At 40.3% G+C, this 15,718-nt stretch overlaps 1 protein-coding gene across 12 annotated transcripts in view; it reads right to left on the bottom strand.

The window, feature by feature from the left end:
- Nucleotides 1–15,432, bottom strand: part of add1 (adducin 1 (alpha)) — a 28,617-nt gene extending 13,185 nt beyond the window's left edge. For all 12 annotated transcript variants that reach the window (XM_051411609.1, XM_051411618.1, XM_051411620.1 and 9 more), the window contains exons 1-7: nucleotides 15,293–15,432; nucleotides 3,635–3,843; nucleotides 2,303–2,465; nucleotides 1,775–1,926; nucleotides 667–747; nucleotides 274–423; nucleotides 27–170 (exon numbers count right to left, since the gene is read on the bottom strand). In XM_051411609.1, coding sequence (XP_051267569.1) covers nucleotides 27–170; nucleotides 274–423; nucleotides 667–747; nucleotides 1,775–1,926; nucleotides 2,303–2,465; nucleotides 3,635–3,829 — 885 coding nt within the window. In that variant the 5' untranslated portion in view covers nucleotides 3,830–3,843; nucleotides 15,293–15,432. The remainder of the gene's footprint in view (nucleotides 1–26; nucleotides 171–273; nucleotides 424–666; nucleotides 748–1,774; nucleotides 1,927–2,302; nucleotides 2,466–3,634; nucleotides 3,844–15,292) is intronic.
- Nucleotides 15,433–15,718: the final 286 nt, after the last annotated feature.

Here is a 15,718-nt window from a genome sequence, read left to right as displayed (position 1 = left end):
CTTTTATAATAAAACTCTGCTGTTACCTTGCTGTTAGGCCCGAGGTTCCTCTGTATGAGAGTACTTTCTTCCTCATCCACCAGAATGCCGTGGTAGTCATGGTAGGCCACCTCACCTAGGGACAGTGCCTCGGGTGAGATGGGCAACAGACCACATTTCATGGCTGACACCTGCAACCAAACAAACAGAACAGAACATATCACATAAGCGTATAATATGCAGATGTCTGTGTTTGTATTCTGTATGATGACTTTGTATACACTGCCCCCTTACCGCAGCACCCGCGGGTGTGTGTACATGTACGATACACTTAACATCAGGTCGTGCGGCGTAGATGGCAGAGTGGAGTGTGAAGCCGGCCTGGTTCACCCCGAGATTGGTGCTTCCCCGGTCCACTATCTCACCTTGAAGGTTTATCTTCACCTGAATAGCAGGGCAAATAACAAGGGCTTACTCAAAGCAAATATAAGTTTAATGACTTTAGCTATAAAATCTCTGACAACATGCAGTTTATTGTCAAGTAAAGTAAGTTCCAACGTATTTTATCACATGAGAAGTGTGCTAATCTAAAGAGAAATAAAAGTTAAAATTGCATCATTCACTGATGTAACAGTAGGAAGAAAACATAAGTAAAGACATGCAGTTCTAATCAGCACAGATTCTCACCAGACTGGAGGCAGTGACTTCACTGTACAGGAGGCCAAAAGGGACAATGAGGAAGCGCTCCTGGTCTGAGTTCACCCTGACCTAAAAGACCAGAGGACAGTCATGTTAGATTACAGATTTACATGGCAATTGGCTCTAATTGAATTGAACCAATTGATTATCCAAAGGCTGTTGGCCATCACAAAAGCCTTTTCTTAAAGCCCATAAAGAATGAATGAGGAATTCATGAAATGAAACGATTTGTCAAGCTTGTTTTTTTTTTTGTTTAATGATGTCATTACTGTTCATTTAATTCACACCAAAAACACTCAAGCAAACCTTCCTACAATATATTCTAAACTTCCGAATCAGATCATATACCCACATAACATTGCACATGTTTGTGACGTAATGATACATAGCACCGAATACAAAAGCATTGTTTTTATGAAGACACATTCGACTGTTTAAGTGCAGTGTGACACTGTGTGCAGCCCCTCAGACAAGCAAAAACCTCGCCAGGTTTGGGTGACATAAACAGGAAGTATAATGTTGCCATGGAGCCAGTTTTGGGCTACAATTTGAGCTCAATCTTTTAGTGTATACTTGTTTACATTTTGGCAAACTGCCACTATTAAAAGTGTGCTGAATTTGCTATTTCCAGTTCCTGTTTGCAATGTACCCGTGGATGTACAGACAGCTACCATTGGGTAACTTTGACACTGAAGGAAACATAAAAATGTGCTGTTATGGAGTTCTAAGGACCGTCCTCTTTTCTATGAATCAGATTTAAAAGATTTTTATTCAGAGAGGTCATTAGAAAGTGAAAGTCACACTGAAAAAAATATGTGCATCATGTCTGATTGCAATTGGGTGCTAAGGGTTTTAAAACCTAACAGCCTCCATGAGCTGAGAGTCACAGCAACTGGTGCTGCTCCATCTACTGTGTTGGTCAAAATCCAATAACTAACTTCCAGTTGTTTTCACACAGCTGTTTTCAAGCACCCATCCCTTTCAGCTCATGCAGTATCTTGGCTTCTTATCTCTCCCTCTGCACTCCCTCTGACAAATTCAGTCAACATGGTAATAGTATTATTAGTAGTATTATAAAGTTTGAAGCCCGTCTTACTGTGAGGTGGTTGTAGATGAGCTCCGACCAGCCGAACAAGTCTGCAAGCCGATAAAAGGCAGCCAGCTTGCAGCGAAGCAGCTTCTCGCCTTTGTCGTAGGAAATTGAGTCTGAGCCACGCAGATCATTCACTGGAGTCACCATGCCCAAACCTGAGAGGGAGAGACGGTGGTCAGACAGGAAGACACGGTGGTCAGACAGGAAGACACGGATTGCTTACAATAATAATAATAATAATAATAATAATAATAATAATAATAATAATAGTGAGGAGAAAGAGACACTACGAGGGGAAAACAATTAAAATCCAGTGCTCTGTGCATACAAAGTAAGACCCATTCCTTATTCCTTGCTAGCAGGAAAGAAAAAAAGTCTCACAGATAATTAGACCGAGTCTGCCTACTGAAATCCAACTGCACTCTTTGTCCAAAAATTAACTATGGCATATGCTGCATTACTCATTGTGAGCGCAGACATAGCAGGGCTGGGGTCAGAAAGTCGCACACACTCATTCTCGTCTCTGCTTACTCATGTTGAGCGCCGCCATGCCTCCTTGTGGTGCAGCGGGATACATGGAAGGCATGCTGGTGGTCATGAAGTCTGCGATCTGCTGCAGAGCCAACAGGCTAGTGGGCGTTTTTCCCTTCTTCAGCTGATCCTGGATCATTGTCTCCAGCTCATCGCAGAATGCCTGCCGGTCATCCACACAGACACAAAAACACCAAGAAATGTAAGAGCAAACACTATGACCCAAAAACAAAGCAGGAAAGGGCACAAACAGAGAGACATAGAAGTTTCAGAGCCATGGGCAAGTTTAGAACCAACATTCATATTTAGGAAATTAAACATACCGACACTAGGTTTTCGAAGATTTTTAAAATGAATTTCAAACTTAAAACTTGCTTAAGACAGGTAATCCATCATGTCAGTTTTTATTACTGTTAGTATGTGATGTTGCTTTTGAGTCTTAACTGTCTTATAAAGCAATAATGTAACCATGACAAAAAAGGCTGACACAGTATGTGAAAAGAAAAGTATCTCCACCTAAGTATGCTTAGGTTACTAAGAAGTTACATGAACATTAATTTTGTACACAAGTACACACATTTAGTCAAAGATACACTTGGTTTCCAGTTTATTAGGTACACCTAGCTAAAACTAATCCCACCTTCAGGAGGTTATAATGTTTCTGTTTAAACTGTTTCAGAACGTGTTGATTCAACTGTATGGTCATTTTGGAGGGTGCAGTTCATAGTGTTGTTGAACTGTATTGGGTTATACTGAGAGAGGTTTCTATGATTTTGTCCAGCCCATTTCTGTCAATGAGGTGCAGCTAAATAGCAGAAACGTCTCTCTGTATAATGCAATACAGTTCACCAACAGGGCTGCTGAATTAAACTACATTAGCTTTAACTAGGTGTAGCTAATAAACTGGCAAATTGAGTGTCATTCAACAATATGTGAGGTTGTGACACAGAGAAAGGTCATAAAAAAGTCTCTCTAAGTACTGTCCTGAACTTAAAGTAAAAACCTCATATAAGCACCACTCTGGGCCTTTTTTCAGGGCTTGAATACATTAGTGCTTTTCATACATACAATAGGCCTTTAAACAGTGCTGTTCTCTGGTATTCAGCTGGTCACAGACACACTGTTGATGGAGAATAAACTGGATCCATCATGTGATGTTTGGGAGGCTCCTGCCTGTACACTATAAGAGCCTATTCACGTTTTAAAATACTGGTTTAACAGTGTGCATTTATCAACTGTGACCACAGTAATTTGTCAGTTAATGTACAGCAAATGTAGTGTTTGCTGCTGAATCTGAATATATTAAGGATTTAATGTGTCTGTTCCACTGACCGGGCTCTGTAGTATCATGGAGACCCTCTTCCTCTGCTCCATCATGTTGAAGTCCTGCCGCAGGTCGGGTGCCATGTTTCTCTCCCTCTGGTACTCCGGACTGCTCTCATCCACCCGGTCGAAGTACCGCTCCTTGTGGGGGGCTGTGGTGGGAGGGGGGGCCGTCACCACCCCGGCACCTGACTCGCCGTTCATCCTGGGCTGGCCTCCTATAGAGGGAGGGACGGAGATAACTTTTGAACTTTTTCAGTGAAAAACAAATAAACACACAGCACTTCCCCATACACCAGTTTCTAAATTTCTCCCCAAAGCTGAGTGATGAATCGAGATTGTACCCGTGGCTCAGAGTTTATCACAATCGCACTGTTAGTGTTTAGGCATCTGTGTGAGGTGGGTAGGGTCAGAAAAAGCTTTATGACCATCCTTTCTCAGATGAACGATATGTTCAGGTCCTAGAAGTAAACATTAGTCATTAGTTACAAAAAGTAACTGTTAATGGTCAAAAATAAACATCTGTGCAGTGGGATGATAATGCTGGATGAACACCATTGCACTGTCTCTGATGTACATTGCTTTATGTGAACTTTAAACATATGTTTATAGTGTTTTTAATATGTTTTATGTTCAAGTTATTGTGAGTTCTACATTTCACCTGGCTGCAAATTTCCAATTGGGGACAGTAGATTTTATGTTGAAAGTTGCTGATTGGACATTGGAGTCAATATTTAATGTATTTATGCATTATAAACTAAACCATATGAAAATGGTACAAAAATGTAAATTAGGATTGTCACTGCCTAATACATACATTAAATAGAACATATATTTGAACTTTGTCTATTGTCTCCTAAACTGTTTATATAAAATGATAAGGGGTTTGTCTTTAAATGTAGCAGAAGTTCATATAGGTCATCAATTATTAATAATAATAATAAATCCCATATCAGAGAATAAAACAGAGGGACATCACATTTTAAATGAGGAAATGAGCATCATCAGTCATTAGACCAGAAAGCCAATCACACAGACAACACCCTCGCGTACTTCCTGTCAAGGTCATGTGACCACTCTTCCTATCTCAGAGCGGTGTTTATTGATTTCCACAATGTGTTTCCTGGAACCACAACACCACTCAACTGTCAAGGCTGGGAAAAGGAAAGTAAAACAGAACTGCCAAAAGTATAGCCAAAGGTCTCTCACCATTCAGCTTGAACAACATTAAAGACATTTCTAATGTATACTGTGGATCTGTATGCTCGGGGATCAATAACCAACATTTAGTTCAAGAAAAATCTATACATATGCATGTGTCCCCTTCAATAGACTACAACAGGGAGGAATTAAGACACATAAATAGCATAGAGAGACAGATTTCCTATAGATCCATGTCAATCCAGCTGGCTGGGTGTATGGGAGGCTAAATACCCCCCCGCCTGTCTGTCACAGCTCAGACTACTCAAGCACTGACTCCAAAGGACACAGACAGACTTACGAGCGCAGGGAAATGTGTGTGTGCAAGCATGCATGGGTAAAGGGGGGTGGTCTGGCAGAAAGTGATGTAGCCCATTAGTCCACATCAATACAAATGTTCAGCCAAAACTACCATGACAACTGCAGACCAAACCCAAAGCATCCAGTATCACACTGAGAGCTGACAGAGCCCCTCTCTGTTTCTGTCCGCTTTTATTGCTCTTCTGAGATTTTCCACAAGATCAAACCCAACATTTTCACAAAATCTCAGGTCACCTGGTCCAATCAAGGGTTTTTTGTGTTTTCATGCTGTTTGGCTAATTCTACGCCGACAATGTTTTGTCCAATTTCACCTCATGAACATATTCAATGAAGGGAAATGAAATGATCACATAAGAACATTGTAGAGAGAGAGAGAGAGAGAGAGAGAGAGAGAGAGAGAGAGAGAGAGAGAGAGAGAGAGAGAGAGAGAGAGAGAGAGAGAGAGCTGAAGTTAATGAGGTTAAAAGTTTTCAGACTGACTGGAAAAACTGTATCAGATGGACAGGATGTAATATCGTCATTTTATGGCTTTTAAGACTGCGTAGTCCAACTACAGTTGACATGGACCACATGGGGCTGCCCCCATTATAGCCTGTTAACTGTTAGTTGATGTTAAGAGTCTCAGTCGCCCAACTTAGTTAACTTATTAGTCCAACTCCAGTTGCTTTTTTTTTCAACACCGTATCATAAAGCTCTCTCTCTAACATTATTTATTGAGACAAATATTAACATAAAAAAAAAAAACACACAAATTCTTACGCCTACCATGTGTGAGGAAACTCCAACCTGTGTCCAGAAAGGAAGTAGGTGGGGTTGAGACCCACGCCTTCGTAACAACATTCGCCCCGGATTTCCTAAAAACAAATCCTCTAACGTCTCCTCTCTGTTGTTTTCCTTGAATCATAAATGCTGTCTTAAATTGCGGTCACGACAGAAAGAATACGAGAATATCTCTGCAAACGATCAGCGACGAAAACCCAGTTGCTCTGTCGCACTCGTGTGATTAGGACATCGCCAGTTATTGACAGAAGAATAAAGGACATCAGCAATTAGCCCTGGTGCCAAATACTCTCATTAGAGAGAGAGAGAGAGAGAGAGAGAGAGAGAGAGAGAGAGAGAGAGAGAGAGAGAGAGAGAGAGAGAGAGAGAGAGAGAGAGAGAGAGAGAGAGAGAGAGAGAGAGAGAGACACCCTGGCCTGTTATTAATATCTCCATGCACTGCAAAAATCAGCTCAGATTGGTTTGATGCTGAAACGTTACTTTAGAATGAGCCTTTTATATCTAAAGACCTTCCATGGAGGCCACCATGTTGAACCGCCATTGTTTCTACAGTAAGCCCAGACTGAACAAACCAAACACTGGCTCTAAATATGGCCATACACATTTTTCACAGGCACCGTAGTTTCTCCTTCGCACTTGGAAGGGGAGGGTGAAGCGAGGGAGTGGCAACTACACCACTAGATCCCAATAAATCCTACACACTGGTCCTTTAAAAGTCACACACAGGGCTCGAAATCCCACAACTGTCCCAGATTTAACAATCTTCTATTCTAGATAATGAATATAGTTTGATAACTTTCAGAGTTTCAGTAACTCTCATTACTTCATGGACTGGAAGTTCTGCTTGCGGTTGTTTCTGCAACTTATATTTGAATTTAAAAAATGCATTACTGCAAACTGCAGTTCAGCTTCAGATTGGTATACAGCATTGTAAATGTACACACTTTTAACACTTATTTAGCCCAATAATTTACAAACAAAATTACATATTTGAAGTAAAGTTTAAAAATACAAAAAGGGAGGGAGGAGATAAAACCAACTACTTAAATATTTACAAACTCAAACTAACTATTTACATGTAGGCTAAGTTATATTGATTTTGTGTTTATGTGAGCATGCATGTGACACAGCGTAGAGCTACCACCTCACAAGTTTAACACCTAAATATTAAATGGCTATATATTCCATGACATATAAACAGATACATTCATTTGGAATAATACTACTACTGTCCCAGAATTGTCCCAGATACTGTATATTTGTGTCCATGGTGCTATTTTTGGGGTCCCCAGGACAACGGTCCATTATTAATTAATACAGAAAATGCTGGTCACACTGAACAAACAGATTATACTAAATAATAGATACCAGTAGATACAGATGGAGTTTGTATGTCTAACACTTCAAAGAAAGGTACATGACAACACTAAAGTCTCTGCAGCCCTTCCGTGTCAGTCTGGTTTACAGGAAGATGGCCTTAATGCTTCTAGACTGCTCGTCTGATCTCATTCCCTTTGGTCTGACTTGTTTATGCTGCATTTGCTGTCGGTTGTTCATGTTGGTTTTCATTGCTAGTGGCAACGAGGCAAATCAGACATGTCGGCTGACAACGGGACAACTGAGAAAAAAAAAAAAAGAGACCAACCCCGAAAGGATAAAACATTCATGACGTTCTTCCAACTGACCTTTTTGTTTATAGAGAAGAATATATAGATATCCATCGGATTTTAAAGAGATATGTGTTACATACTGTATTTGTATTTACATCTCCAATAAGAAAATCCATCCAAGAGGCCAGTATTGTCACTAATGTATCCACTTTTGTGTCAACAAACACCAAAAGGCCACACAGCTCTTTATCTGTTAACATTTCACAGAAAAATACAATCAAAATCCTTTTCATGAAAAGAATACAGTGTTTGGTAAAACAGTATTTTAGCATCTATTCCACTCCAGTCTCAGTGGGCTAAAATAGGAATTATTATCATTGATATTAGAAATGCTCAACCTTAGAAATTAGGGTTGAGCAAGTATCTGGTATAGATAATCTATTGTTTATGAGTACAGGTATCATCAATGTAACATAAATATCCGTAAACAATAGCAATTTTTATTTAGAAAAAAAACAAAACTTTCTCTTCATATTGTGACTAAAAACATTGGTCTGGGGATCAATTCTGAAGCCATTAATGGTATTAATTATAGCAATAAAGAAATGTATAAAACATTAACAACTTCTGGTCAGTCACGCCCATGTCCGGTCTAAGCAACGACCATTCTGGATATGAATATAGAACATTTAGTTGGTTGAAGAGACACAGATACAGAAAATGATATACTTGCTGATCACAATTAGAAATGGTGAAATTGTGTATCATTATCCAATGATAAACCAAATAATTTGAATATTTTGCTGTTTGTTTAGTGTGATTTTCACAAACTGCTGACATTTATTTCAAGCACCAGACAGCTAGACAGAGCTGACAGCTGTGTTTTACAGGGCAATATGCAACATTTATGGAGATTACCATTATGGCTGCTACTGTTGCCAAAAACAATACAAAATATTTAGAGGTATACTTCAAGGTTTCATCAAGCACAGGAAATTATTTCATCACAAAAAAAGCTAAATTTAGGATTCATATAAACTCTAATCTTGCTCACAATGACCTATCTCTGTGCACTAAAGCCCTGCAGGACTTGTGTAATAGCATCCTTTTTAGACTGTCTTGAGGCTCCAGACGTTGTCCAACACTGCAGTGCACACTACCACAAAATCTGCTAACACCTGCAAATACAAGGTGAATGAACCATGAGTATTTGTCAAAGCTGCACGAAGGAGAGCGATAAAGGAGAAGCAGCAAGAGCCAGGACGAGGATATCGGATGATATGCATAAAGTGGTGGTGCAGCATTTTCTGTTCTCTGTCAGTATAAGCACTCCGATGTCACAGTAAACAAAGCAAGGAGAGGTTAAAAGGGAACACATTATGTTGTGTTGTGCATTAACAAATATTAGTAATGGAGTTAAAATCAGGCCACTTCCATTCATGCCATCTCAAGGAGTGTTTGAGTAAACTCATTTCCTGTTGCACTCTGCCTTGTCACAAATGTTAACTGAATCATTCCAGCTGTGCAATAGTAGCCATCTTTTTTCAACTCTAATCAAAATAAATGTCCAGACCCCAAAGTTGTTTATTTGTTGTGGACAATGAAGCAATAGCAACGGCTGCATATGCGGGAAGCTTTCTCCATCTATGAAAAGTGTTGTCATCTCACAACTACAGGCACCCCCGCCTCCCCACTTCTCATCTCTCCTCAGATATGTAGGTGCAGGGGCTCGGTAAGCCTCCACTCCTGTTGAGAGTGCAGTCACTATGGAAACCAAACACATTACCATGGAAACACAGGACAGCCTTTAAAGATTAGTTATGTAAGAAAAGCTGTAGGCAAACATCACCCTGCAAGCCAGTCCGTGTCACAAGGAGCACACCTTCAAACTAATGTGTTACTCGTTACATTCAATCCGAGACTTGTCAGGGACTCCTATTAGGGTGTCTTATTCAGTGACTGTAGGCCAAACGTGTACATACAATTCTACAAATGCAATATGACACTGAATTAAAATTGACAGCGTTGGTTTAGATTAAGATGAAGTCAAGTAGGGAATCAAATACTACATTTACATGGAGCATGATGGAACTGATTAGCTAATGAAATAACGTAATGTAAGTCCCAAAGGTTACAATCTCATAGGAATTACATGACCTAGTTATTAACCACAAACACATGGGATGAAGCTGATGTGCAGGGAAACCAAGATGGTTTTTAAGAAACTCCACTCTGTTTGGAAATGTCACTGTGTATCTTTCAAAAAGCACCTGTCACTGAGCATCAGTGAAGGGTGGAGTCACTGCCAGAACAAGTCCTGACAGTCAGAAAGTGGTCATCTCTTCAACCTGAACCTTCTTTAAGAGAGACAGAATGAGACTAAAAATGCAGTAATTGTACAAATGGAACATCTTGTGATGGCCCGTCTCCCTAAAGGCAGATTCACCCTGGCTTCCATAACCGCACCCATTAAATAATCTGTATTGGAAAGCACCCTGTCCTCACTGAGTCGAACCATGGGTGTGCCTGAAGCCGCAACTCATGCACCACCCTGCAAATGTTGGGGAATTTATAGCAGCCCGGACTGTCGATATCGGCTCCTGGCAGTGTATTGTCTGGCCTGATCACTCAGAGCAGGTTTGGAGAAAAAAGGGGCATAAGAGCTTATCCAAAGTACCAAAGGAATAAAATGTGTTTACAATCCTTTTTTTTTTTAAATATCCTATTTCAAACAAAGCTGGTTGTGGGGCAGTTAAGACAGAGGTGTATATTGCAATCAGACACTGGGGCAGAAACCTAACTTCCTCAATTTGCATACAGGAGACACAATGAATGACTGAGTTAACAGCAGCCTACAGAAATAACAGTCAAAAAAGGTGTTGAGGCTGTGTGGACAGAGAAACCTGCTATGGGCCAGCTCCGGCTAATGGCAGGCAACAGGCTTTCTTTTATCTTCTCTAATGTGCCGAGCGCCACCGACACACAGAGCATTTAACAGTTTAATCACACCAAAAGCTGCTATTTCTGCCTGCATTTCACTGTGGGTGTGGAAAACCCTTTGACTGTATGTATCCCAGGGTTTTCTTGTCTCCAAGCAACAGGAAAATGTTGTGATGATGAATCAAGCATCACATTCATACAGTACAGTATACGCCACCTGCTCTTGAGTAAGAAATTAAGAGGACATTTTGATTTATTTTCATTGTAACAATCGAGCGTTTTAGACTGGCTAATACTACAATAATAATAATACAAGCAAAAGAAAAAGCAGCATATGGATATCACAAAACCTCTGAGAGGATCCACCAACTCTTAGCTATACAATGTGCTCATTGTCGTAAACTTTGTGGCCACAAACAGCTAGTTAAACCTCTATATTTGGACCAAAGACTGCATTCACACAGAGAGCATCTTATGTCACTTTCAATATGCCGATTGTGTGCAACTCCTTTTTGATACACGTACTAAATGTATAAACACTAAATCTTCATGCACAAAACTATCTCAATCAACACTTTCCTGATATCTTGTCTCAAATCTATTTCACCATCTATGTGGCTTCAATTCTATAATAATAGTGTAAGAAAAATGTATATTCTGTTACTAAAAGGTGGGAACGTGCTATCACAATATATCTAATTCTGTATTGCGATATCACACCTTACCGGCGTCCAGTGTGTAACATTTAGGAGGATCTTTTGGCAGAAATTAACTTAGAAGGCTGAGCTGTATTCAAATGGTTGCAATCTGCAACTTCAACTCTGGATGCCACTAAATCCTACACACTGGTCCTTTAATGGGGTCTGTGTACGACCATTTCAGTAAATGGGCGGAGGTGAGAAAGTAAGGTGAAAGTAGCTTCTTGATAACCATTTCTGTCACTTTAGGGAGAACAACAGAGTGCAAAATTACATCTTAATCCAACCAAAAGTTGGTTAAATATTTTAGAATGCATCATCGCATTGCTCAAACATAGTAACTCATGTGCCTGCCAGGACACACAAAAAGGAAAATGAACACTCAAGCTGATGTTTTACACTTGCTATGACACTGCTCAGTACAGATGTTTCCATTCTCCACAGAGGCCACTATGTGCCACTGGTGGGAAGAGAAAAAGGTAACTACATGACGAGGAGCACCAGGCACTCTGCTCTCCCACAGTGTCTGGCTTTGTGTAGATTCAAAGCACTGGGTGTACATTGTACATATTTCAGTTTTATCATAACTCTCTTTTTGAGAGACGGAAGCTTGCACTAAAAGCATCTTTTCAGCACGACTAAGCTGTCTGAAAAAGGAAAGCAATCTGAAAAAAGATCCATTTAGTTTGTTCCAGAAATATGCCAATCAAGCAATCGCCAGTGAAAAAGATCATTATGGTGGGGGGTGAAACAAAAAGCCTCACTGGCCTTTCTGTAACAGTTTCAGAGAATGTGTGTTGTGTGTGTGTGTGTGTGTGTGTGTGTGTGTGTGTGTGTGTGTGTGTGTGTGTGTGTGTGTAGTTGGTGTTTCAAGCAGTTTTCAGACATTTGAGAGAAGCACTCAGACAAGGCTCTTTATATATCTGAGCTGGATGCCTGTCATTACTCAGGACGAAGAATCCACTAGCAACTGTTCTTTAGTGTGTGTGTGTGTGTGTGTGTGTGTGTGTGTGTTTTACAGATCCTAAATACTATGACTGGTAGGAATGCATTAGGTGTCATTTTAGCACTGCCACATGTATGGTCTTGCACACCAGATAGCAATTGACATACACAGTCATTTACAACATCAGCTGACACACTAACATACAGTGTTTAACAAAATGAAGACAACATGTGCACATTACTGACCTCACTGCTCAAAACACATGCCTTAAGGACAAGAAAATTAGGTCTTGTGGCAACATTACTTGTTTTTTCTCTTCAACTTGTGCTATTGTGTTTCTCAGTACGAATCTCATACTACACTGCAGGCAAAAAAGGCATTTTAATATCTCTTCTTATCTTTTACAGCCCACATATAAACCTATCCTTGATTTGAGAATCAAGGTTAAGTGTGAGTGCAACCCACAGTATGGCACATGAATGTAATCCAACAAGCAGCACTTATTTAGTGATGAAATGTAATTTACCAACTAGAAAGCATGATAGGGCTGCAAGTTGTGCACCTCATCTTTTTTGGAGGTATTTTAATGAATCACAGTGCTAGTGTTTGTTTCCTCTTTGAAGTCAGGTGGACGGGCCTTGACCTGCTATAGAGGATTATAATTCATCATCATCCCCTGACTCATTGTATTAAATTATATTACATTACATTAGATTCAGTCTTTATCCATTTTCCACTATGTAATTATATCACACAATGCGGTTTCAAGCTGGCAGATGCTAACTGAGCTAGAGGAACACAGCAAAAGAGGATCTACGATGAACATTTAAGTAGCTGTAATTTATATTCCTATACTTCCTAACCGAGATATTAGACTTAAATGTGTCAGATGGACAGAAACACGACTCCAAATAAAAGCTAATGTTACTCCGTAACGGCTAGATGTGTAAAAAGGAAACTGTTAACAAGTTCACCATATCAAGATGGCGGTATGTCAAGGTTGTGTTCACAAATGGCCACAAAATCAGCTATTTCAGTTATTTTCCCAAGCTGTCCAATTAAATGATTAATCATCAGATAGATTAGAGCCAAGACACATGTCCAAATTTCATCTTAGAGACAAGAAAAACAGAAAAAATGAAACGATCATGACGCGAAAAAAAAAAAAAAAAACACGCTCTGTAATGTACTGTAGCTTCACCATCAGAGGGACTATCGGCATGGGAAAGGTATTATCTGTTGCCGACTACCAAGGCCAGACCAGACACTGTGTTGTGCTAGCATACGAGTACAGTGGCTGAGGGTTTATCTGGCTGTCGCATGTCATATGGGACAGAGTGGTGGAAGATTGCTCGCTGAAACAACACACCCCTCCCTGTACAGTTTCCCTAGCCTCACACTCCAGCCTGTACTATCATGTGTGCATCTGTGTAGCGTTCTGGATAAATATTTGCCCCAAACATAGCTACACATGTTGACATGATCTTTAGTGACCTCTGTGGTGTGAATGAAAGTTCAAGAATGGTCATTTTTCAACAACAAAAAAAAAAGTCTCTTGAAACCCTGATAAAGTGATCACATATGGGGAGGAAGGAAGGAAAGGGTGAAATGGAGAGAGAATGGACTTGAAATGAGGAACACATTTTCAGCTGCACTGCAGTCAAGGGTGTGGGCGTGGGGAGTGGGAGTAAAACAAACACTCTGTATCTAGAATGAGTGTGTACGTATGTGTGTGTAGTAGTGTAGTGTGTGCGGAGGGTGGCAACATGGAGCCAGACTGACAGAGCTAAGCTCCCTCCTTTGGGAATTTCACTCATTCTAACAGAATGACCAAATCCAGGGAGTTACCATCCCTTAACACACACTCACTCACTCGCAGACAGTCTATCTTGGCAGTTTGACTTTGCTAATCCTCATACAGTATGAGGGGGGAAGGGACCTCACAGTGGACTCTAGAAACAAGCCAAACAAAGCAACAACTTAGTGGTAATGTTCTCAAGTTTGGGCCTAAAAAATAAAATCTGTTGTTTACGTTGTATCACCTTATTAGAGATGGACAATTAAGGGCTGCAACTAACAATCATTTTCATTATTTATTCATCTTTTAATTATGTCTTAAATTACTCTAATAATCTTTAAGTCTATAAAATTTAAGAAAATGGTGATCACAAAATTCAAGAGCCCAAGTTCACTTGCCAAAAGCCCAACTTTTCCTTAATAATACATTTTATGTGAATCCACAATATCATGCTTTATTGTATTTTGGCACTAGATAGATAGATAGATAGATAGATAGATAGATAGATAGATAGATAGATATACTTTATTGATCCCAAGCTGGGAAATTGCAGTGTGTCACCATGCATTAAAGCTGTATACTGTATATTTTAGAGTTTAGAATATGGTTCAAGTTTTACATCCACCTCTAGTTATATGTTTTGTTTCCATCTCAGGTTTTGTTGTGATATGACTTGGCTTCTGCAACATCATTTCCCAATGGGATTAATAAAGTACCATCTAATGCACTGTATCATGCTAGTAATACTGTGAGAAGACAGGGTGGAAAGTGATGTGCAAACCAATTTAAAAAAAAAAAAAATCAATATGCACAGTTATTATTATGCAGGGCAGTGCTATCTGACCAACAGGAAACTGCTCCATCACCACACAAATACAGCCCAATATCCTCTGCTTCAAAACACACCCATGCTACAAACAGACTGCAGAAACACTACATGAGGAAACATTATCAACCTGAGCAACACAAGAGTCCATTAAATGGCAACAGTAACTGTGCGCATGTGAATTACAAAATAATACAACCACAGGCCCTTTGCTCGAGCAGCAAGCTAACGATACTAAAGGCAAAAAGACACCGGGCATGTGGTCGTCTGAATGTTTTTTTTTTTTTTGTTCAACAGAGGAAACCGTCCGAGCTGAGGGTTCATTTAAGTCGCACTAAAAACGCAGAAATAGTAGTTTTACGGTGTGGGGGGAAAACGTGCACCGCCACCTCTCTGCAGACTCCACCGAGCAACATCTTAGCAAAACAGTGAGAGCTGGCCACACTGAAACACACCGAGAATGTGGAACAAACATTACAAAAACACATGGGCCACCGGACGAACACTGCCGCTGAAATGCAATACATATCGATTATGTCAGAGCTTACCCTCTCTTTGATGAAGTGATGAAATATAAACAGTGTTCGGTGGAAGCGGGACGGCGGCTTTTGACTATTTTTATCCCCGACCCTGGTGATTTCAGAGTGGGTTTATCTCTCTGCGCCTTGTCGTCCCTGCGTCGCTCCGCCCATCCACCATCATCCCACTTGGGTGCGGCAAATTGGTTAATCTGCGGCTCGCTATTGGGCAGCAAGAGGCACGTGACAGCGCCTGGGAACCTGATTGGAGGACGAGTTGTTTGCCCGCCCTGCCGAAAGGGGGGGGCTTTGGGTATAATTCATGCCTGGTTACTATGACTTTACTGCTCAGGCTAAATCCGTGAAGTTGATAAGAGTAGAGCTTTGTGCAGTGGTGGAGCAAGTATTCAGGTCCTTTACCTCAGTATAAGTATCAGTATACACTGTAAAAGGACT

Source organism: Dicentrarchus labrax, unplaced genomic scaffold (genome assembly GCF_905237075.1).
Source record: "Dicentrarchus labrax unplaced genomic scaffold, dlabrax2021, whole genome shotgun sequence".
Taxonomy (NCBI): Eukaryota; Metazoa; Chordata; class Actinopteri; family Moronidae; genus Dicentrarchus; species Dicentrarchus labrax.
The sequence above is the reverse complement of the archived record's forward strand: the minus strand, read 5'-3'. Positions and strand labels throughout refer to the sequence as shown.